At 42.4% G+C, this 25,132-nt stretch overlaps 1 protein-coding gene across 2 annotated transcripts in view; it reads left to right on the plus strand.

The window, feature by feature from the left end:
* rab28 (RAB28, member RAS oncogene family) overlaps window positions 1-23,364 on the plus strand; it is a 26,424-nt gene extending 3,060 nt beyond the window's left edge. Inside the window, exons 2-7 of one of the 2 annotated variants that reach the window (XM_031862613.1) lie at window positions 2,392-2,488; window positions 5,343-5,431; window positions 6,956-7,085; window positions 18,932-19,035; window positions 19,136-19,213; window positions 21,984-23,364. In XM_031862613.1, coding sequence (XP_031718473.1) covers window positions 2,392-2,488; window positions 5,343-5,431; window positions 6,956-7,085; window positions 18,932-19,035; window positions 19,136-19,213; window positions 21,984-22,076 — 591 coding nt within the window. In that variant the 3' untranslated portion in view covers window positions 22,077-23,364. Of the gene's footprint in view, window positions 1-2,391; window positions 2,489-5,342; window positions 5,432-6,955; window positions 7,086-18,931; window positions 19,036-19,135; window positions 19,214-21,546; window positions 21,963-21,983 lie in introns of those variants that run through there. The other variant, XM_031862614.1, reaches the window with a different exon arrangement.
* The last annotated feature ends 1,768 nt before the right edge of the window (window positions 23,365-25,132 follow it).

A 25,132-nucleotide genomic window follows, 5' to 3' on the forward strand; every position in this document is an offset into this window, starting at 1 on the left:
GGGGCGCTCTTCCCCTACAAGGGGGGGGGGGGCAGAGAACACACACAACTCAGTTCCCAGTAGATACGCTACATTAATAACCCTCCTCCCACCGCTGCCAGGTGTCAGCTCGTCACTGTCTGAATGACTTACCTGCTTGTCTGTTTTGGGCAGAAAACGGCAGCCCTGCCCCCCATTTTGAGTAGGCACCACTGACTGACATCTTGAATGCCGTTTCCCCCCTTATTAATGTCAATTTGCTGAGCAAATTGCAATTGGATCAGTTTTTCTTGGACAGCCGTTTCGGTGGTATTTTTGCTTGTGGTCGGTTGTCCATTCAGAAATATAGGGAGATGTGTGGAAGCACGATGTTTTTCAAATATGGAGTCTCACATTTAGCCAGGCTCGTAAGGTGCTGGCCCTAATTCACACACAGGTCTATTTTTTAACAGGAGTTAGAAGCCACTGAGTTTTTCTGAATATTTGCTCTCTAACAAGGAGCTTAAGGTGCAGGTCCTCTGCATGAATGGGTGCTGCTTCCCAGCAATGTTATTTACAGTCAAACTCTTCATCAGAATACCAACATTTATATCTGTCCTAACTGTTTAAGCAGAATGAAGAGACCAGTTTTGATGCAATGCTGCAAAAATGCACTGCATCTATCAGCTGAGTTGCATCACATGGACATAGTCAGCTTGCCATCTTTTTTTTCTCCCAGTTTCTTGTTTCAGAAAAACTTCCCCCATTTCCCGGCATTGGTATCATTGGTGACCCTGTGCTGTTCTCTGTGTGAGTGTCAGGGTTACGCCAGCTTTTACATTCGCTGGTTAGTTCCAATTGTACGTTGGGGAAAAAAAGGACTACGTTGAGGGACGAGAGCCAAGCTACTGGAATGCCAAGACAAATGGCCGACCAGGCCAACGGCAGCATGTGGAATACATTTTTGCTGTCCAAGCTTGTTATTCCTGTGTTGTCAGTGATTGTTTGGGCTACTTAAATGGACAATTTTCTCCTTGTTGCATCAGTCACCTCTAGTAATTTTTCAGTCACTCTTGATCCAATGACATGCTCCGCAGGTGGAGATTAAAGAACTGTAGGTTAGTGAACTTTTAAAACAATCAGTTGAATACAACTTAATTCCGCATCTCCAAGAAGATAATAATCACTGGCCAAGGACAGGATTACACATTTAATAGGTTTAATTAAAATATTTCATTTCAAAATCCAAGCATAAAGGTGGCATCCACAATGACAAATCAGTACCTAAAGAAAGAAAAATAGACTCCAATTTACTTGAGGAAGATTCGAGTAAAGCCTGAAACTTCCAGTCTTATTTGAAACATTATTTGGCTAAACCTTAACTTCTTGAGCCTGAATGGAGGTAGATAAGGACATAGGCTCAAGTGAAAGCTCAGTGGATTGAAAGTAAGAATTTAGATTTAAATCCTCTAACCCTCAGTGAGTGGCAAGTCCCACATTAAAATGCATTTGCTGCCACATGAATACTCAGGGAATCCCATTGCTTCACTTCTCTGTTGTGTTTATGTAAGCACACTGCTCTAAAGATAGCTAATAGACATTCAGCACTTCATTTTTTTTCCTATCCTCATCCATCAAAATGAATTGAACTTGGCATGTCAAGCCTGCGCTATGAATTCCCATGGATTTCAGGAGAGCCCCTAACATACTATTTTTTTTTTTCCTCAAACACAGCTGTGACAGTGATGGAGGTTTTATAATTTGTGGCAATTATTAGGTCTGCAGTCTGCAGACATGACATACTCCGACACCTGTTTTTGTAATTCCCGTTGATTTTCAGTGTCACAACCGTGGCTGAGTAGTGAGACGGCAGGGAGGAGGCAGACAGTTACATCAGCGAACCTTTCAGTCAATCACAGCGTTTTTGAAGGTGCTTAAAATGGATTTGTAATAATGAAATGAAACGTCCTACAAGTCAAACATCAGGTCGCCTAAGAGTTATGGCTCCACGCTATTGTGGATATGTTGTGATATGATAAGTTATACCCTTGTAGTTTTAGAAATATTAAATGGAATATTGTAAAAAGCTTACTTTGGCATTTAGTCAGTGTAAATTAAATCTTTTTCAGGAAGTAAATTAAATCTTTTTCAGGAAGTTCTTTAATATACTGTGTATTTTCTCTGGACGGAGTTTTGTACCATCTTGCATTTTGCCCTGAGCCATGCTGTGATTTCAACTTGGTATTTATGTTATGCATATATGTGTGAATATTGCTTATTATGCACTGAATTGAGGTTTCTCCTTTGTCCTTAAAGCATTTTCTTTTAAAAACACTCATCTGCTTTAAATGACATATCTTTAGTCCCGTTGATTGCTGCAGAGGTTCTCTGCTACTCGTTTACCGTGTCTCTCGCTTTGTCTCTCCGTTTCAGACATCACTCGCCACCAGGTTTGCACAGGAGGCCTTTGGGAAGCAGTACAAACAAACCATCGGCCTGGATTTCTTTCTGAAGAGAATAAGCCTTCCAGGTGAGACACCTCCATAATCTTTAGGGAGTGCTCGCTTGTTTAGAGACTCAGCGAGGACACGCGTGTTGCACAAGCACGTTAAAGCAGACTTGTTAATTCAATAATATACGGTAGTATTTGGAAAAGATTGTATTTGCACTGACTTTACTGTTGTACTCTAATATAGACCTTAAGGTTTGGATGTTTGTGTCTACTTTACATTATCCATGTTAAACAGATCCAGAATATTAATTGAAAGTCTAACAAAGAGGCCTGTTGTTCCGCCATCACTTCCTGTCATATTTTTACTTCACATATTTTCTGGCACTGATCATATTTTCTTGTCCGACCATTTCCAGGCAGAGTTTGTTCTTCAGGTTAACTCGGGAGCTGAATGTGTCTTTTCTGGTAGCTCCTCATTGTAGAGTGTCTGCCACTTCTCAGGCTTATTCACTCTGAAAGCTCTTCTCTCCAGAGCAAACAGCACACTCTTTTTTACATTTTTGGACTCCACAAGGCCAATGGACAGCTTATGTCCAAACGGGCGAGCCTTGCCCATAATTCTGTGGGCACCGTACAGAGTAAATACATTAACATTTTATATCCATATCGCTGATCCCAACGTTCAACCGATCGTTGTCCTGCACCACATAAAACATTCATGTTCTTGTTTGTTTATGTTAAACCCTCAGAAATAAAGCCACACTCTGTATCCCCCTTAGATCTGTAAAATAAATGTTTGTTGACTGATGCTATATTTAGATGAAAGCACTCCATTTTTACTTCCTACCAATGGTAAAATGGGGATTTTCTGCATTTTAAATGGCATATCTAAAACTCTGCCATGGCCTAAGCTCCAGAAATCTGCAAAGTGGCTCCATTCTTTCATTACTAATAAAACAACATTAAGCAAGGGCAAATTAAGTGCTAAAAGTAAAAGTTATGCTGATTTGTAAGTTGGCCGAAGGATTCTATTTTGATTTTGTGTCAGTTTCAGCTTATGAGACTTAGGAGAACTAAACCCCCAAAAATGCTGTGGTGGAGTCAGGATGAAGAGAGCCAACCATAAGCACAGGCTGGGCTCAAAACCTTTTAATACGAACTCGGACAAATGCTGTTAATCGTTTGACTTCACTTTCCAGTAAGTTTCTGTCCCGAAATATTCACTGAACTCTCCAGTGTTGAACTGTAACCTTTGTTTAAACATAGTGTGTACGTACGTCTGTATCACTGGGGCAGCAACAACACCGGGTCCAGCACCAGAGTTGTTAAATGGCCCATTTTTCTGGGGAATTGGGTGTTGATGAGCTGATGAAGAGGAGGGTGGCTCTGCGAGCTGGGTGGTCCCAAACTTCGTTAGGACCCCCACCCCGCCTTGTATTGGAGAGGTTGTGCGGCTCTCCGGGTCTCTATGGGGCTGTAAGGGTCTTTTGCAGCAGGGGGGAGAGTAGGCTATAGCCATGAAGGCCCAGCTTGTCAAACTTAATGTACATTTTTCCAACGCTGGGAGAGGTGAGGCGAGGCCGACTGGCACACAACAGCCTCCTCTGTGTGTGCTTTTTATAACAATACCTCTTCCAGATGTCTCTGCCAAACCAATGAGGTACATGCGGTGAAGGGGATTGGCTAGAGGTGAAGTTTACTTCATACATTCTCTAACTATCCGACGCTGCTTTGTCTGCGTCCACCTCCAGTCATAAGACAATTATCAACATTCCCCTTTTCCTGATCTTATCAGTTTAAGTTTCATCCATTGGGCTCACTATCGCAGTTTCTACTTCTTGCGAAGCATAAGCAGAAAAATGTCAGAACTGTTGAGTCAGCGTGAATCTTTGAAACATAAATAAAGCTAGTGTCCAGGCACGGTGGATGGGTGGGGATGGCTCTTTATAACACCGAGGGAGCGTTATTCATTGCACTCCTCAATGTAGCTTTACATTGACACTGTATAGTCTAGATGTAGTGACTGTGAACCTCAGCGTTTCCTTTCCTCGCTTTAAAAAGGTCACTTATGAAGGGGTTGAGTCGTCCAGCCGTGTCCACAGAGTACGCTCTGCTCCCCATCGCCACTCCAGCCCAGCACCGAGCCCTCATCACACCAACATAAACTCCTCGCTGTCTGGTCCTCCCTCCTCTTTTTTTTTGGGGACTTTTTTTTTTTTTTTTTTCAACCACCCCTTTCATTTTCCAAAGGAAGAAAATATTTATTTGGATTTGGTTTTTGTGCCCGTCTTTCTCTCTCTCTCTTTCCCTCTTATTCACTCCTTCTTTCTCTTTCCACAGGCATTAGGACAAGAGTCTTCTTTTCCTCTCATTTTGTGTTTAATTATTGCTATTTTCCTTAACAGCACATAATTCTCCTCACTTCCCCAACTTGGCAGGATATGGCACCATGCAAACAGCTCTAAGAAGCCTTTTTTTTTTCTTCTAGGGTATTGAGAATGTTTAAATTAGAGGGTATGCGTACCTATTCATCCCCCTCAATATCTGGGCTGAATATTCCTGGATGTGAGGTGTGGGTGACCTGCCAGGCAACAGCGCTTAGCATGAAGGATTAATTGCTGATTTATTGTTTCCATTATGTATATCAACAACGTGGACTTTAATTATAGAAATCGCTCACCCAAATTACAGGGTCCAGTTACAGCTGACTCGTTATTTCCTCCCAATTATGAGCTTTGTTAAAACAAATAAGTTAATGATTAAAAAGGAAAAATACGTCCAGAATAGAAACCCACAAGTTGCAACATTATCGTTTTTGCTCTTTTTAAAATGTTAAGCATTGTTAAGCAGACAAACTGATTTTCACTCTTCACTCTGAAACATCTATGCCTATTTGTCAGTTAAATGTTTCTGTCTCTTTTCTCCTCTGTAGGCAACTTGAATGTGACATTGCAGGTGTGGGACATTGGAGGCCAAACGTTAGGCGGGAAAATGCTGGATAAATATGTATACGGAGCTCATGTAAGGACACGCACGCACGCACGCACGCACTAGATGATTGTGACAAAGCTACAGGGAGCACAAGAAGAATTAGTTTCTAGACTTATTATGACAGCTTCATTCAGAGCTCCCCCTCCCTCTGCAGCCAAATCACAAGAAGTCCTTTGGATTCACAGTGAACACAGAAGGTCAATAGAGCTTTAAAAATCAGCACATCTCTACTTTTACACAGTTACAGTTCGATGTTTTGTGTCGGACTGAACAAATTTTGAAAACACTGTAGATCAATACTACAACTATTCAAAAACTACATTCCTAAACATGTATGCTTTTATTGCTGCCAAATTCATTTTTTTATTCAATGCCAAGTATCTGATAGCACTCAGCTCTTACATGAAGGAGTGTAGGAAAAACAGGCTACTAATTGATCCATTTACTCCCACTTAATGCTTGTCCTGTGTTGATTAAAAGGACAGCCGAGCTCTGTGCAAACGTTTGTGTCGGTGCATACCAGTTATACATGTGTCCGTAACATCACTGTCCACAAGTAGCTGTGTTGCTACAGACGAGTGCCACCTGTCACCTCCAGGATGTCTGTGGTTTGAGGAGACCTTCTTAAATGTCTAATCTGAGATCCATATTGCAGCACAAGAACATTTGTCTCCTTCCTTCACAAGCAAAATGTTTGTACCTCACTGCCACATTACGACACTTTGCTTAGCTTCTCGTGAGCGCTGTGTGGAACCTCCACACCTATTGTCCAGCACTGTGCGTCCTGTAATCAATCATGGCTGTTCGGAGAGACTTGCAGTAATTGTCAGAGGCCTGAGCTGTCGTCACAGACCCTGTGTGTTGTGACAGTGCGTGTCCGCCGAACAAAAAGCAACAGACTCCCCTTCAGTCGTGTTGCATCATGCAGTAAAAGTAGAGACAATTACCATGACTTACGTTTAATTTCCAGGCCCAGAAACCTTTAAGCAGTGATGGCAGTGAGTTAACCTGTGTGATTATTCATCTTGATTTATGCCAACCGCTCTTGTATCTCTGTTTACTCTTTAATTAATTTATGTGTCTATGTAAACAGCTCCCTCTGGCTTCAGTGTTTGCTCAAACATGAGTCTGGTGTTGTTGCACGCGTGTTTCTGCAGTGAATACAGTGTTGAGGATCACACAGGGAGGAGGAGAATGTCTTTCGGCAGACAGCCTTCGCTCGTTAGCTCAGATAGATGATCAAACCTCACCTCTATTGATTCTGCGCTGAATTCTTACAAAACTAAGTTCTGTTAATGCACAAAGCACACACAGAAATCTAGTTACCTGGATCATAATAATACTGAACCTACCTCAGAGTGTGTCCCCTTCTATTTGAGTCCGTCCCCTACTCTAGGAAGAGATGCAGTGCCACCTACTGTTCCGTTGCTCCCTCAATATTACTCAAGTCAAAATGAGAAATGAAGCCGTGCAATCATATCCAGGAAATGGAAAGGTGAGCTGCACAAATCAACGTCTGAGGACTGTGTTGTTCTTTGTGTTTTTCCAACGCAGGGGGTTCTCCTGGTTTACGATATCACCAACTACCAGAGCTTTGAGAACCTGGAGGATTGGTTCAGCATGGTGAAGAAGGCCAACGAGGAATGTGATACCCAGCCGGTTGTCTCGCTGATTGGGAATAAAAGTGAGAAATACGCATACATTAACACACATACAGTACTTTGAAAAAACTTAGTTGTGTAGTCAATCAAGTTTGGAAATTGTTCTATCTTCAATGGCTGCAAATGAAATCAGGCACTCTTATATTTAATAGACTGAGTTCTTCTCTATTCATTTCACCCTGACCTATTTTTTGTTTTTGCGTGTTTGTGTGTGGAGGAGTGCGTGTTTGATGGTAGCAGACGTGTTTGTTAGAGCACCAGATAACTGATCGGTGTGATAAGCCAGTTGATAAGAGAGTGAGGTTTTGGAGCGATGGGAATGCTGATGTTTGTGAACTCTGGGGAGTGGCTGACGATGATTTAAGATCCCCGGGCCAATGGACCTAGGGCACCGCTTATCTGAGCCCCCCCCCCCCCCCCCCCCCCCCCCACCACCCACCACCACCCACCACCCACCACCACCCACCACCCACCCACCCACCCAGCGCTCCTGTCCCGAGTCGTTGGTTAAGGAAAGGAACTCGACGTTAACCAGACGGGTCTCCTCCTATCAGCCTGCGCCCATCCACCCACCTCCAGAATAAAGAGTAATAATGATGACTCTTTTTAAACATCCCCTTGACAGATGTGGAGTCATGGCTGCCGCCGTGTTATTGTAAAGTGAGGCGTAAGTGTGTGTGTCTGTAATGGTGACTGTCCACCTTCCCGGGTGATGATGAACGGTCAACAGAGTGGTGCCTGCACACAGGAAGCTCTCGCTAATGTTACTCAACGGGGACCATAGGTCACGGTTTAATTCGCCTGTCTGGAGCAGATTCTCTTGTCTTCGCATCCGTTGCATCTCCTAATGCCCCGGCTTTAACGGTGGGCGCCTCTGTATTTAGGCTAGGTTTTGGGTGTATGGGTGAGTGTGTGTACTGTAATTCTTAAGTAGTGTCCATCCCGCTGTCAGGCTCCTCACCCCCACACTCGCACACTCCGTCTCCCCCTAATGGCTCTATTGCTGAGAATGGCCCATGTGTGTTTTTTCTGGTCCTACAGGCTGAAAAAAACAAAAACAAAATCCCACACAGTTTGCCCCACGAGGAGCAATCAATTACCTTACGAGACTTTGTGAATCCCTCAACCCTCGCTTGAAGAGTTAGTCTCGCTATCTAGCTTGAAATGTCCACACTTCCATTTTTGTTTCACTTTTTTCATCTCTCAATCCTTTTTTCTAACCTTTTTAAGTACTGTAGCATTTTCTCCAAAATGAACACACACAAACAATAAGCTGAACATATGAATACACAGCATATTTTCGGGAGCAGAGTTTAGATTTCCCTTCAATGGTTCCCATGATGTTGGACTGAGTGAGGCAACATATTTGTGACAACCAAAATAGAAGTACAGACATAACAAGGAGTTTATAAAAACACAGATTTATGTCTCTGTGAGGGCTCGTCTTAGGGGAGATTTTTAGTGTTTCCAGTTAGATAAACTGAAGGTCAGAAGTGGCTCTAGATGTCATGTGCGCAGTAGCACTTACTTTAGAGCAGCTGGAAATTTTTCTCCATGTAATAAAAGACCTGTTACAGTATTATAACATTTTAAATGTTCTTTTTAACATAAGTGAACATGGGAGCTACAATCAAATGTGACTCTGTTTGGCTTATTAACGGTACATGTGCTACCGTATACATCGAGTTTAAATCTCCTGATTTACCCTGTGCCTGCCTTCTAGTTTAATTTGAACACTGTCTTCTTTACCCGGTGTACGGTAAATGAGCCTATGGACCAGACTGGTTCATTAATGATGCTGTCCCCTCCTCTCCTTACCCTGGCCTGACTGCCCTCCTGTGCCATGTCACTGCTGGGGAACAGCCTTTCCTTTCTTCAGCTTAGCATGGCCGGCTGGGGTTAAGCGTGCTTGTTAAGCGTCACTACGCTGCACCCCCCATGCCCTCCGCACGCTGCCCAGAGCCTTGTGTTAAATAATGGCACCACTTGTAACAATTCAGAGAGGAAGCCAATGAAATGTTTTATTGAGGGTACACAATTATTTATGCAACTGCATGAACACACGCACAGAGAAACATGCATTTGTGCAAAGCGACACACTTGTGGAGTTCCTGAGAACACATGGGTAATGGAAGAATGCTAAACGTCTAAATGTCTAAACATACTATAACTGTTTATTACAGCGCAGCCCAGTGTAACACCGTATGGTACACAGGAACCTCTCAAGAGAAATGTTGGCTTGTTGCGCAGTCATCTACTCCACCACTCGAGTGTTTCATTTTCAGTAGACTAATAAGTGTATTTTGAAAGGACCCCAAACGATAAATTATTTAGCTCTTTGCTTTACAACAGCTGCGTTTGGACCGACGACTGTTTGCCTTTTGGATCAGAGATTGTCTGATATTAAACTACATGGCACTGTTAGCAGTCCTGATCCATATTTTACATCTTTTTGTGTGTTGTAATGTCCAGATATTCTCATTGAATGGGACCGTCAGCATTTTAAAATGGCTTATGTTACCTAACAGTAATGTTATGTTACTTAAGGCTGCGTCGTTTATCAAACCAATTTGTTTTTATTAAGTGGGGATCGCAGGACCTCCGCCCGCCCATCACCCTTCCCATCGCTAGCGCTCTCTCCCTCAGGAACTCCAGAGCATCAATCATGGGATTGTGCAGCCCTTATTTGGGTGACTTAAATGGGTTCAGTTCTCTTAACCCCTCCTCATCACTCATGGCTTTTTGCTCAGAGGTTCTAACGCTGTTCACTGCCGATCCACTCAGGCCTGCCATGGGAAACGTTCCCTCCTGCAGGGAGATAAGGTTCCCGCATGAAGAGAATTTGTTCTTGTATTTGTACACTCATTATGTCATACCTGCCTTTCTCTTCCCCTTTGTTTAGTTTACCCCCCCTTTCTTTCTACCTATCTTGCGCCATCTCTCAAACACACTTACACATTCATTTTTATCCCTGTGCAAACATGAACTCTTTCAATCACATACTTAGACCTACTCTGAACGCTTATCTCTCACATGTGTAGACTAACACTTCTGCTGAAGCTGCCTTTGCTTACAGTAATGTCTTTTCATTGGCTCCATGTCTCTGTTGTGTTAAACAACATGCGTGTTTGCTTTCTGCACGCTATGGCAGATCTCACCGCATACCCGTTACCCGTCACTCTCCCCAGTTTTCCACCCAGCCCTGTGAAAGTTAAAGTGAAACGTGGATCTCCCTTAACTCTCAATTCTCGTGAAGCATGTCCTTGCCACCAACATTGTTGGTCTTGAGTTGTTTGCCATCTTGGCAGGGCCTCGGGTGGAGTTGAAGCCTTCCCCCTCCCCAGCTCTCTCACCTCCGTCACCTCCCTGCCCCTGTAAAGCTGCCACAGTTCCTGTCTGTTCAGTGCAGGCCTGCACATTTCTTAATAGAGAGATGCTCAGAAGTCCAGGAGTGCCGAGGAGCTCAATGCGCTTCTGTTTTTGGTTTAGCTCAAAAATGTTTTTCCTGGCTCAACCCACTCGTACTTAGGTCCTCTTACAACAAACTAAAAGGTCCTAATTGCCCCCAGGGGAAAGGTTTAGCCACAATAGACATGTGGTGGGACAAAAGCCCAGTGCTCTTACTCTGCACCCCTCCCCAGATAGAAAGGATGAACACGTCAGCAGTGTCTGTTTTGCACTGTGGGTAGCGCGACCGCTGGTTCGACACTGTAAAACATTATATATACAATATATGGACCCAGTAAGGCATGGTGCTTGGTTCGGTAAAGATCTGGAATGTTTACAGTTTACTCCAAATCCAGTGTTTCCCGTTTCTCTTCATATTTTATGGAAGGTAAAGGGTCAGGACAGACATGTGTATCAAATTGTCTCAGTAACCGCACTGACTGTAGCCTGCTGTCTCTCTGTACGTCTGGAAAAGATGGGAAATAGAGATTCAGGTTACAAGAATTATAGCTGTATTACTCTGCGGCTGATAAGTCGGTGTAAAATCACAGCTGCAGATAATGAGGCGTGTGTCCGGCATTGATGAAGAAATGCTTTCTTGTGTTTGTTTAAACCTACTTAGGTGGCTGATAGGCGGTGCTTCCCACACAGAGCAATGCAACGAGTGTCAATCTGGTGCTCTTTGCTAAATGAACTGAATGCTAAGATTTAATTGTAACAACTGTTTGACCCAGCTCTGGTCCCTGCACTCATCTCTCGTGATTCTCATGCCTGTCGAAACATGGAAAGTCCTCATTCATTTTAGCCATCCATAAAGCAAATATTGTTGCACATGCAGTAGATGATCAGTCTTTGCATACCTTCTTGTGTGGCAAGTCACGGGCCATTTGAGTTGCACAGCACAGCTTAGCCACCTGACCTGAGTGCTGCCTGGAACCCTCATCACGCTCAGGCTTTACTTTATTTCTCTGCTTCACAACATTGATATGGAGGAATTCCTGGAAGGGGCCTTGCTGACACGGGGTTGGGTAAATAAGCGATTGATCTGGATCCACAGGCATATTTTATACATGTATGTGAAATATCAACACAGTTTTTCCCTTTCTTTTGTGGTGTTAAATATTACATCACTGTCTTTGGACCCTTCTCCCGCTTCAGGTTTTTAACTTGTTCGATGTTTGCTCAGGCAGTCGTGAGCAGGACTCACTCTTCAGGTTACAGTTCACTGCTCTCTTTCTTTCTAATTATGAATTGACTTTTAGTGATGCGAATGTGTACAATTACGAAGGCTCCCCTGTGCTCCATATAATTATTATAGCTCATAGTTATGCTGCCGCCTCACAAAGGCACGTATTACAGCTCGCCCATAAAAGTCCACTTAGTTTAACAGCGACAGGAGAGCTCGGAGGACATGGCCAGTGAAACCCAGGGCAGCGTCTTGTGTGGTCAGCTCAGAGCTGGGCCTTTTGTTCGCTTTTCACGAGTCCTGGGAGCCCGTTAACCCAGTCTGTGAGGCCCTCGGCCCCATGTTTTACTGTTGCAGTGACAGCCCGGCACTCCAGCTCTCTCTCTGCCTGTGGAGCTACTGCTGGACACTCTGTGTTTTACACTCCCTGACCGAAGAGGAAGACCACATTGTTTTACTAGCTGCTGTGGAGTATCTGATTATGTCTTAAAGTGTGGATGCATGTGTGTGCATATGAGTGTGTGTGTGTCTGCACATCGTTTCATGAAGGACGATCAAATGACAAGATGAGCTGTGATCAATGAGCTGTCGACAGAACACTTCTGACTGAGTGGAAAGCGAGCCCCCTGACGGTCCCGGCCCGTTTCAGGCCACCGGGGCAGGGGCGCCTCGGCACAAAGAGCGGTCTGTCTCTGTCAGGAGTCCCACGAGGACTCCAGCACGGGCCCCGCTCACCTCCACAACACCAGGCTACTAACAGCACTTCATCTGTCTGTCCGCACCCAGAAAAGTCACGATAATATTATTAGCTTAACTTCAAGCTTTAATATACTGATATTCATCTCTAATTATTCCACCACAGGTTGAATTCTTATAGATCTAGTTATAAAATGTAAAAGTCATTAATAGCAGTGTAGGATCGGTTACAGATTGATGAAATATTCTATGCAGGAATTATAATTTATTCATTTAGGATTTCCTCGATGGTAAGAATCTGTTAAAGCCAAATGTTATATTAAAATCATTTTCAGTTTCAAGTATTTACACTACGATGTTTCAGTCCTCAGAAAAAAACATTGCCTATACTGTAAACAAAATCTACACTGTTCAGGTCTAATGAGTTGCTTGACTTCTGAATGACTGCATAGTGTCTTAAGAGTAATGATAATACTTATTCTGTGACACTGATATTTTATGACTATAAAAAGAAACTGGGAACAAGCCAGCACTTTTTTTTTAGGGGAAAAGTAGTTATTGTTTACATTTACATTATGGTGTGCGTGTTTAATACAAGTACAGACTTATCACGCCCTTCATATTTCAAAACACCATTTATGAGCTTGTCATGTAAACCGGTTGGACCCGAGTATTTAAATGCTTCACATAAATTCCACTGGTCATTTTGTTTTTACTAGCCACCTGTGTTGTGAAAGTTAAATCAATGTCTAATTTAATCAGACATCACCCAGCAGGATTCATTATACTTGTATTGACTTGTTAATGTAGTAACGGTCTTCTCGTATCTTGTACCAGAACATTTAATGGTAAATAATATGTCACATGTAATTAAGCTTACCAGTTGGTTATCGGACTTTGAGGGAACGTTATTCAGCTGCTTTTTCAGACTCCTGCAGTTTAATAATAATTTGTGATAAAGTGTCCGCTGGCTTTTTTTGTAGCATTTTTTAGAAGTTCAGGTTGGTGGTGGGATGGATGGCATTGTTTTATAAGACAACTTACTCACCAAACAGAGAATTGTGTTGTGTTACACAGCGTTTTTGACTGATTGCCTTACTGTAATGTGGGCGACGTAAACCGTTACCGTGTGGAGTTTGTGATACGCTGGTGAGTATCATTTTGATTTACACGTCATTGTACTGTTTGTATATTCTGCTCTATCAGCACATGCATGAGGACACACAGAAGCTCCACGAGCTCAGGGGCAATGCGAGGGTGGTGTTAATGCATATAAAGAAATGGTTGCCTTAAGGGGTCGCAGTGCACTAATAGAGAAGGAGGACCGAGAACAATGCGGGTTTCCAAATATTCAAAAGGTTTTGGTAAATGTTTTAAGGAAGGAAAAGTATTTACCATGTTTAAAAGGACTAAAGGACACACAAAAAGCCATGCTTGTTTACAAAGAACATTCTACAAAACTAAATATACTACATTTGACTAAAATGTAGTTTTAAAATACATTGTCAATGCAGAATAGTTGTATTCATAACCCAGCCGTCAACACACATCAATGCAACAACTTCCCGCTGTGACAGTAAGAAATCAGGCAACAGATAATGTGACGACTGAAATGATCTAAGAATAGACACAAGTAATGACGGAGTTATTTACTGTGACATTGAATATAAAATAGTCTTAAACGGCCAGAGATATCACAATACTCACTTCAAATTCCTTTTGCAGACAAACGCCTTCTTTCCCACTTGAGTCCATACATTAGGGATGGACAGCAGATTGTGGCTTGTGATCTGATGGAGAGATCATGATTGCAAGATGAACTTTCTAATACGTTTGCAGAGATGCAACTGTGAGCACATAGTGCTGATGCATGTTGGTAACCAGGACTCTTCAGCACGTATAATCACCGTTAGACACGAATCTTATGTTGTTTTACTTTGAAGGTGAAGCAGTAAAGACAAAGACACAAATCCCCTAATTTGCATTAGGAGTAGGTCTTGGTTTGATAATCCCTGCCCTGACTATAGTTTGTTTCATGATCGTCATCGAGGGGAAAGTGAGGCAACCCCTCTTAACAGGGTCTTAAAGACATAGCGTGAGGTAATGTTGGAAGCGATTCTCCCCTGGGTTTGATTAGGCTCAACCCTGTAACTTTCACTTAATGTGATATGACCTCTCAGAGCCCCAAGTCTCTGACAACACACACGCACACACACACACACACACACACACACACACACACACTCCACCATTACTACCACACATAGACACACACGCAGTTCACACATTCCATCCTCAACCCTCATACAACTGCTGTTTAGTTTAAAATGAGGCTGTCGGCAATTAACTGTGTTATGTCAAGCTTACTCTGTGGCTGTTGCTCGCTGGGTAAACTCCAATTGGTCCCCAGCAGCTGACTCGGTAGAACAGTAAGTAGGTGTCTCTGTTATCACAGCGTGGTTTTAAAAAGCCCACTGAGGATCACACAGTGCAGTGTAGGATGTCAAGCTGGTTAGCCAACATGGAGCTGTTAGCTTATTGTTTTGCTTTGGCAACGTGTGTTGGTGAACTGTAAAGGAAACATCCATCCTTGAGTTCTCACATCGTCCACATTTGGCCTGTTGCTGCGTCAATTAGAATAACAATAGAGTGTCTGGAAATGCATTGTGCTTTGCCGGTAACCTTTTTGGTTCTGGTATAAATATTCTCATTTAAAGTAATAATAGATACAACACAATTCTTGAGATGAAAACTTCATCACTTGAACCAGGAGGTTAAGGTGGCCAATGTAATTGTAATGTCAGCAGCATTGTTGCCACAGTGGCAGTCATGAAACAGGTCTGTTCCTGTACCTCGCTAAGTGACCATTACAGGATAAAAGAGTCATTAAGTCAGTAAGTTTGACAGTCACATGAAACATCATAAAACCCGGTTAAGGCTTCTGATCGTGTGTCTGCAGGTGTGTTTTGATTCCTCAACATCTCAGCCACTCATTTCTCTACCAACAGAAACCTGGATAAACCAGGTAGAGGCCTTATCCAGGTTTCTGTCAAGTACATTTTAAAGGTCCGAGATCGGGAGTATTACGATTGCCTCTCAACGACTCATGTTGATGGCAAGCGAGCGGTGAAAGTGCCGCGTGCTTCGGAGTGAATAAACTAGGCTACAGTGTAGTTTTGTCAGAAGTTGGCACTATAGGCTGCATGTGGCTGTAATCTGCCAGTAAACAGAGAAGAAGAAGAAGTGAAGGTTGCGAACCGGAAACAAAACATGTCGCCTTGGCCATCTAACCCATGTAGGGTAGAAACATGGAGAGAAGTCTTCAGGGATTGGTTTCAGTTGGGCTGACAGCAGAAACAGCTGATCTGCCATTTCCGTTTTTGGAATTTTTTAAGTTTAATAGAAATTTGACGTTTTCCTTCAGCTTTGCTAATGCTTCATACTTCAAAATGTGTATAAAATACGTGAGTGGAAACATGGCTATAGTCTCAATTTAAGTCACTTAGTCAAATCATTTATTGTTAATTGTTACTTGGCAGTTGGTGCACTTTCCTCTTCTATTAAGGGAAGGTGATACAGCAACAGTATTGGTTTAAAGCATGTTCTGGGCAGATCCATTCTCCCAAAATCCAACCTTGTTGCTAATTTCAAGCTTTTAGTGACTCCCTCCAAGTCTGTCTGGTTTCAGGATAATCAGATTTGCCAGTGAGCAGATTCTTTCCATGAAGGAGCTAAGCTGACATCCCCACAGACACCAACATGTGGAAAGAAACATCCATATTTTCTCCTCATTTGGTTTTGTTCTCATTTATGTAAAAGGTCACCACAATAACAAACCTGTTATTTACGGTAAAAGCCTAATTCATCCGCCAGATATTAATCTCTAACTGTTGTCTTGTAATTCCCCGCAACGACAGGCAGACCTTTTAAATAAACACTGATGGTGACCAGAGCGAGGGAGGGCCATCGCTCTTGGCGAGTGATGATCCCTTCCACTATCTCTGTGCGCTCGAAGGCCTAAACAGTTTATTTCATTTTTGCAGTCATTTCCTAGGGATTGTTACGCTGATGTACAGTTTGACAGAAATGGAGGGAAACCAGATCAGCGCAGGAAGATTGTTTTGACCTGATAAGTAGAAATGGGTACATTAGGGAGACAAATGGAGCAAACCACTAAAACTGTGGGATTAGCCTTGTATTCATTTTACACAGACAGATGCCACATGCTGAAAAATAATCTTTTGTGTGAGAATGTGGGCCCACCTAGAGTATTAGTTTGTGACTTAAAGGAGCACACAGCGTAAAACTGAGGACAGTCTTGTTACGCTTATTGGTGTACGGTGATTATATGTCGACAAAGAAATCTCACCACAAGGTCCATTTAGTAGATGTTCTGGGTCTCTCTTTCATATCATCTGATCGTTAAAGACATCCCAGTTGCCCTGGGATTATAGATTTCTTTTTTTCGGAGCTCCTTGTGTTTAGACGAAAAAGGCAATCTGAACATCTACAAATTCCAAGACAACGTGGAAAAACATCAACTGACTCATTTCATTTTTTACTCTTCAACCGACAGCTCGAAAACTTCAACTGATAATTCAGCCGCTGTCACTGCTTACATAGCAGCTGACCATTATTTAAACAGCACACACTTAAACTATCTGTGGCGCAACTTTAAGTGGAATCAGATAAATTAAGTGAAACTAAAATGCTGTCATTGTTTACACTTCAACTCAACTTCTTACTCTTTAACTGAAAATTCAACTGCTTTCAGTGCTTCAACTTAAATTCAAATTTCAAATGCTTTTTAGCGTTCACACTTCAACATACACCCCATACTCTTTCAGTGCTTTAACTTCGACTGACCCTTCAACTGCTGTAAGTGTTTCAACTCAAACAACTCGCATGCATTTTGCAGCGTAAGCAGAATTACATTTTGCCTCTTCTAGTTTTATTTTTTTCCTCATGGCCTAGTTCTGTATCCCTCCTCCCCTTGATGCACGTACCCACAGGCAGGATTCAGAAACCTCACTCACTTGTACACTTTTTAATTTACAGTAACATGCCTTCCTCAGCTGCTGAGCCACTATGTTAATGTTGGCTAATCTGACTGTGACACGTGATTGATAACCTTTCCCAAGTGTGCAGGATCCAAAGGATTAGCAGTGTTTACCTCTAGTAGCATGCAGGGTACCTCCGCTGTTAATGACTGAAGTAAATAACCTGCTGACGCCTATGAGACAGTTATGTTTATGTACAGGCCGAGACATGACAGTCTGCCCTGGACACTGAGTAGTTGTAAAAGTGTCTTCTCTTGCCCAAAAAGGTTTGTGTTTATATGTCACTTATGATGATATGATGATGGTGATATTCATTCTAGTCTAAAATGATTCGTTCCAAATGTATTTCATATGTTGCTGTGGATTGGCCTTTAACTTTTTTGGGTCATATGACTTACTGAGATATTAATAATACAGGATTAGTGCACTGTTTACATTTCTTCCTCGCTATGTTATCTGTCTCTCTCCTTCTCTGCTTCTGGCTTTAACCCCCCCATCCTCCTTCCTCCCCCACACACACACACACACACACACACACACACACACACACAGGGGCATGAGAACGGGGAAAATCCTTGACAACTTCAATGAAACCTCACACAAAGAGTAAAACTCGGGGGGACGAGAGAAATGCAACACCGTACAGTAGCCTGACCTCCTCCAGCTACCATAGACATGTACGCACCAGATACCGGGCGTGGCCGCCTTTCCGCACAAAGCCAGAAATAAAGAGCGAAGCTATTGCTTTCAGCAGGAGGACCCCCGGGTGACCTTCCTCATCGATCCCAGCATGACCCCATAGGGAGGAAGGAGAGAAGCAAAGCGCGCGGTATCACTGCACAGGAGTCGAATGCACATCACAATAGCTAAAAAGGAAGGCGCTGTCATTGTGTGCTCACGGTAAATCAGCAGGAAGGTGACAGTCCCAGTTCTTGGGCCCGTGTGCTCACCTTAAAGGCCGGCACACTCGTATGTCAAACTGTTTTCTCTACGCTCTCACTGTGAGTGTCGCCTGAAGACTTCGGTCACCCTCGCATTGTATCTTAAACATTTCTCCACAGCTGGGCTGGTTTGTCTGTTTCGGGTCAAATAGAGGTTCATGGCTTCGGGGTTGAACTGTACGAGGCTTACACCGAGGAATGTGTCACATCGAGCTTCAGTACCAGCTGGGACTGGTGATGCTCGGTGCTACTGAATTCATCATTTATACTCTCAACCCCCCTGAAATGATTCCCTCCATAAATTAACAAATAAAACTAGCAGCTGCGTTTGAAAGTAACATAACAATTGAATTATGCTTTGTTTGCACGTGCCTATTCTTTTACACTAGGCAGATCCCCCCTCCATCTTAACTCGAATGTAAACATTTATCTTTTCTGTTTATGTTCAGATACGTGACAGTGAACCCTGCAAGAGTGCCGTGTAACCACCTTATAAATCTATCTATTTTCTCACATGTCACGCTGTGTTGCGTCCACAGTCGACATGGAGCACATGAGGACAGTGAAGGCTGACAAACACCAGCGTTTCTGCCAAGAGAACAGCCTCGTCAGCCAGTTTGTATCGGCCAAGACGGGGGACTCGGTTAGTACCAGCTGATTCAATAAGTCACAATGAGAATGTGATGTACAGAGAGACGTTTAACAACACTTACTTTGTCCTGTTTCGTTTTGTCTTTCTGCAGGTGTACCTTTGTTTCCAGAGAGTGGCTGCTGAGATTCTTGGTGTAAAGCTAAACAAAGCAGAAATAGAGCAGTCCCAGGTGAGCCACAATGGCATCAAGGTCCTTCTCTCAAATAACACCATCTATGCAGCTTTTAAGCCACATTTTAAATGGTTTATTTGCTCCTAACTTGGACAGAACATGTACATTTCTTTCTCTGCTTTGCACTTAACGCGCTAGTCGAGAGATCACTCTTTTCTTAAATGTATAATTGATTGGTAAATGAGTGAAAGTAGATGCTTTAGAGTTCTCGTAACATTACGTGTTATGTTGTGCCTGAACTTAAGGGAGGTCACAGTGAGTGTGTTAGGTCAGTGGAGGTCACCCCACACTGTAAAGGACCATTTGTTGTGTAAACACGAGTTTGTTACGTCTGCGTCCTGTGATGATCTACCTGCCACTGACACTGGCCATCTGTAAATAGACCCACATTGACCACATTAACGCGTGACGTCGGAGGTTAAAGGTAGGCCGTTGTAGGGGTGAGGAGGTTAGGATTGTCTGTCTGATTTATTTGGTTTATCTCCCACCGTTTTGGGCTAAAACAGGGTCTCGGCTTGCCAGCCAGACCAATGTGCCCAATGGTGGCAGCTGTAGGATTTACAAGGTCGCCTCCCCCAGAAGCATTAATCCTGGGTCTGATATGACTGCTTGGAGCCACACTGGCTGGGTAGTAGTTGATGAGCCTGGGGGCTACAGAGAGGTCAGGACCCCCAGAGAAGGGAGAGCATGTAAGGGACAGACCGGCCAAATTCTCAAGACCCTCTCCCAACACCAACTACGCTGACTAACTGAAACGCTGACTAACTGAAAATGACCATCGACTAATGGAGCTGTCCATCTAGTTTATTCTCCCTCCCTTGATAGATCTGTCAATAAAGCAAAGTGCTTTAATCCAGGCTAATCAAACTGGGTGAGTGGCTGGACCCAACATGCTCTTCATGGGAAAAGACTAGTTGACAGAAGTGTGTCAAGTGTCTTGTAGATCCAAATGTATATATAGATATAAACCTGATGTGTGGCCACAGCTCAGAGTGTACAATCCCCACACATTTGTAATAAGTGATTAGCCAGCAGTATTTCATTTTTCAATTGTTTTTTTTTATCCTCGTCAATATATTTGTGTCAACAGTAGTTTGACAAAAAAAAAAGGGATGTTCTAGAGATCTCAAACATGAGGACTCCAGGGCATTAGAGACGTGTCAGGAAAATCAGGAAAAGTTTTTTTCCGCAAACTGCAAATTTTTTAACTAATTCAATACGTGCTGAATGTCTGCTGGTTTGGTCTTCGGCTGCAACCAAGAATCACATTGTTTAGTCTGACAATTTATTCAAAAATTCCCAGAGCCCAAGGTGATGCCAAAGCAACAGTCCAAAACCCAAAGATATTCAGTTTAAAATGATATAAAACAGAGAAATGTAGCAACATCTTCCATTTTGGAAGCTGGAACTGTTTGGCATTATTAAAATAGTTGTAGACTGAGTTTATCGTTTCTGTTCCAGTTTGGTCTATTTTCCATCTGAAACTCCACTGTGTTCTTAAACAGACAATATAATATAATGTTGGAGATGTGCAGGAACGACACACCGGGTTTGCGTCGTGTATATAGAGATGAGACTTTTAACAGGTCATGGTTCTGGGTCTAGCCGTGGGGCCCGCGAAGCCTCATTATCAGCTGTCAGCTTCAGAGAGCTGAACACAAGGGTCACAACCCCTGACAGTATTATATCTGCCTGGCAGCCCTCTCCGTCATGGTCCTCTGTCTGTTGGATCAGATAGCGGGGGCCACGGATCACTCATTGACTGCGACACCAAGCTTCGGCAGCTCGTTAATCAGACAGCCAACCAGGGCCTGCTATTCAGCCATGTGCTCTGTTATTCGCTGGTAATGCAGCAGCCAGTTGCACCATTAAGATCAAATGTAAGTTTCTTTAAACTTGAAGGCCCAACCTTATGTATCCCTAAAATTCAACAGCTGCAATGTAAAGCGTTAGTTAGATCGTTAAAAACATTGAAGTGGCTGAATTAAACGATAATGGAAATATCGCTTTAAGTTTATTTATTTTTTGTCTCTTGAGTTAAACGTGAGATTTTTGGGATCATAGTTTAATTTTGAATTACAAAAATGAAAGTCTGTATTTCTGGCTTAAATATTTCTGTGTACATTGATGTCATGCGTCACTGTTTTTTGTCTGTTTCTCACATTTCTTGATAATTTCTCTCACTCCATAACCCTCTCCTTCTCCTCTCTTATTCATGGTCCTCACCCTACTTGGCTTTGGACTCCATTCTTCTCACTCTAATCATCCTCTCCCATGTCTCGGTCCTTGTTTTTGTCTTTTTGCTTTCCTGACGTGTTGAACCTGCTCAGAGGATTGTGAAGGCTGAGCTGGTGAACTACCCACAGGATGAAGGCCCAATTAGACAAGAGAACAACCAGCAAAGCAAAATATGTTCTGTTCAATAGTTGGAAGTATGTCTCCACAGTTAGACAGTAGATCACAGTAGATCTCTGTTAGATCTCAGAAGCAAAAAACAGCTGCTCTGTAGTTGTAGTGAACATCACAGTCGAGGTAGATGTATTTAGTTCCCGTGGTTCAGATTTGAGTCCTTTAAAAAGTAGAGAAACCGCTCAGACTGATGGAACCTAATCACGCCTCCCCTATTGTTGTGTCATCATGTTTGTTACTCTGAGTGATGTAGAGAGAAAAACCGTCATGATGATAACAGAGATGCACAAATATTCTGATCAGTGTCTATAATCACTGCATGGATTCAATGTCTGTATCTGTCGTTGCATCATTTCAGCGTGTGGTGAAGGCGGACATCGTGAACTACAGTCAGGACACCGTGGCCAGGACAGTCAACCCCCCACGCAGCTCCATGTGTGTGCTGCAGTGACTCCTCTCCAGCACTTAAAGATGTAAAATTGCCTTCAGTCAGTATTCGTCTTTCAGGATTGTGTTCAGAGTGCGTTCTCTGTGTTCCCGTGTGTCAGTCGTACGGATGAGATGAAGAACAGACTGTGTGGTTTCGAGGCCTTGGCCTGTAGTTCGGATATTTAGCAGGAATGGTTTCTCGGGTGGTTTACCAAAAAGGCAACAGGACCTTCGTTTTTGTTTTTCCAAGTTTACACGCAGCTATCATTTTTATTTCTGTGATTCACCTTAAATACATATTAAAAAAAGACTTGATTCATAGTATGAAGCTGGTTGTTTAAAGGAGAACAACTGTAATCCCTCTGGTAATTGAAAATATTTTTTATATATATACGTATATTTTCCTCTGCCATTGCTATTAGAGACATTTGTTTAAATGATCAGATATATTGCAGTATATTTCTAAAGATTAAACTATTTACAGCTGTCAAATCCAACTGCAAAGTGGATTTGTTGTTGGAGTTAAACAGGGAGGTGAAACCAAATTATCTTTTATGTCTGAGGTGCTTCTCAGTTGAACAGAAGGGAAATAGGCGTTAAAGAAATGCCGTAGTGACTGAAATTAATCTCTTTCTTCAATTTGCCAATTAGGGGCTTGCACTAGCAGTGCTGTGACGTTAACTGTGTACTGTTATTTTACATAAATATAATTCAATTTTACAATCTTAAATCAATATTGACATTTTATATTCATCAGATTATACAAATAAGTAAACAGTTTCTCCGTTGTCTAAATGTTTTTTTGTAGAGTCTTTGTGGTAGTTTGATTATTAAGCTTTACATTTTCACATTGTGTTGTTAAAGTGTTGATGAAGGTAGGTGAATATGACTCAGGAGTGTCAAACGTACAACATTTTACAAGAGGTCTCTACATAAAGCCTTATTAAGCTGTCTGTTATAGAACAGAAGTTTGAAGACTAGCTATGATGCATGAAATGCTTTACAAGACGAGGATCTTCACTTTATTAGCCTGTTTGACAGTTTGTTTATTGTAAGAGACGACTGCGATGTTGTACGTTTAACCAGTTTTGTCAAAGTAGTTTCTACATGCTAGTACATGTTGGCATGATTTAATGTGTTATCCACTGACTGAAATATGTATTTGTACAATAAAAGCTCCATTTCAAAGCTGCTTTCATTCTGATCATAATAATTAAGAATGTACAGGTGAAAGAATGCTTAGCTGATGTTAAACAGCCACAGAGTTTTGTGCTTCTAAATAAAAATGCTACATGGAAAACAAGAAATGATTTGACTTGATTTGCGTGTGATATTTTTTTAGGAGTATTCATTTCTATGAATTACAGAGTATCTGCAGGTCTTAGAGGGATAGTTTGAATATCTTAAATTGGGGTTGTAGGAGGTATTACACAGACCTGAGTACCAGTGCTGAAGCAAAGCAATATACCTCTGTGGTCGTTGGTAGCAGCTAGAGGCAAAAACAAAAATCAAACTCAGTTTAAGTGTATGCTATATTCATTATATTGTCATGGCTTTACCTTGCTGTCAGACAGCCCTTTCTGATGGGGAACTTAAAATAGCTCTCTTAAAAGCCACCAGACGCCTTTCATAAAAACAGCTATTTTACTTTAACACGTCAGTTGCTGGTCTACTGCTGCCTCGATCGGTTAGTTTGTCTTATTGTGCAACTGTGGTGAATCTGAACTAACCCTTTAAAAACTTAAAATCATTTTAAATCAACCCATTGTCTGGTGCTTATCTGGGTCCAGGTCTAGTTAATTGAATTAATTATATCATCAGGGAGTGCTATACTGCTGGGAAGTACTGAGAAACAAGATATAATAATAAATAATTGTAGGCCACATTGTTCCTACAGGTTTTCCATCAGACGTTCATACTTTGGTCGGTATTACTGTAAACCAATTTGAAATGGCACTCTACGTGGCATTTATTTGGTGCAGAAGCTCTGAATTAGCACATGGTATGAGTTTGAGTAGTATAGTTTTACCAGAATTTGACCTTTATGAATGTGTACAGGCCTTCTCATTACTCAGTGTCAGCTTGTTACCACAGTTGAGTCTTGGTTTCATTGTAATTTTTCACTCCATGCTGCGAACACAAACCTACAGGAACAGGCCCTGGAGGTGCTCATATGAGCAGCAGGTGATGGGAACTGGACTATAGCTGATGAGGGCATTACAGATTAAGGATGCATGTGTTGAAATTTAAGCATAAGGACTGAAACTTGACCACCCTAGAGATCCCCCTCTATAGAGACCAACCCAAGTCTCTGGTAGCTAATAAGCCACCTGGTCTTTGTTCAGTAAATCTTCCCTGAAACAGCCCGTAAATCCACTCTGGACAGATGATACAAACGGCTTTATAAATGGTTGTAAGCTGTATTAATTAATCACTTAAATAGTCCAGCCTTTTGTTGCTGTCACACAACTGTAAGAGTTTTTTTTTTGTGGCAGAGTCGATGTCACTGGAACCGCCGGTGTATTTAGAAGGATTAAGTGCATTTGAAACCAGAGACAAGCAAAAGATCTTGCATTTTACCTTCGTCCAGGTGTTGTTAAATGTTTATCTGTTGCAGAGCTCCTGCAAACAACACTGAGACTTAAAGAGGAGCGATGCAGTCCAGCTGGGGTCATTCCAGCACACGTGCATTGTTTCGCTTGAGTGGACGTCTTAGGAATCGTCTCCCCTGAATTTTTGTCAAGAGCTGTCACCGACGCTGACAGCCGAGACTTGCCCTTGGCTTTGCTGCTGTTTAGACAGGTGTTTTTGCAAAGAAAACAACTGCAGCCCGTTTCCAGCTTAGACGCTCATCACACTGACGTTCCTCTAAAGACGGAAGGAAAGAATATCACGGTGCGGATAATGCTTGGGAAGGGTGAGACGTTTTGACAGATTGGCAAAAGTCAAGGGCGATTTGCGTCAAAATGAATTTGTCTACTTGTTTCCTCCATGCGAGTCGGTTTGTGTGTTAGTCGGTTTAGGTGTTTGCTCACTCTCCATTTGGGTACACATACTGCGAAGATGCAGAAGTAAACA

Source organism: Anarrhichthys ocellatus, unplaced genomic scaffold (genome assembly GCF_004355925.1).
Source record: "Anarrhichthys ocellatus isolate YVR2014 unplaced genomic scaffold, GSC_Weel_1.0 scaffold27, whole genome shotgun sequence".
In the NCBI taxonomy this organism is placed as follows: Eukaryota; Metazoa; Chordata; class Actinopteri; order Perciformes; family Anarhichadidae; genus Anarrhichthys; species Anarrhichthys ocellatus.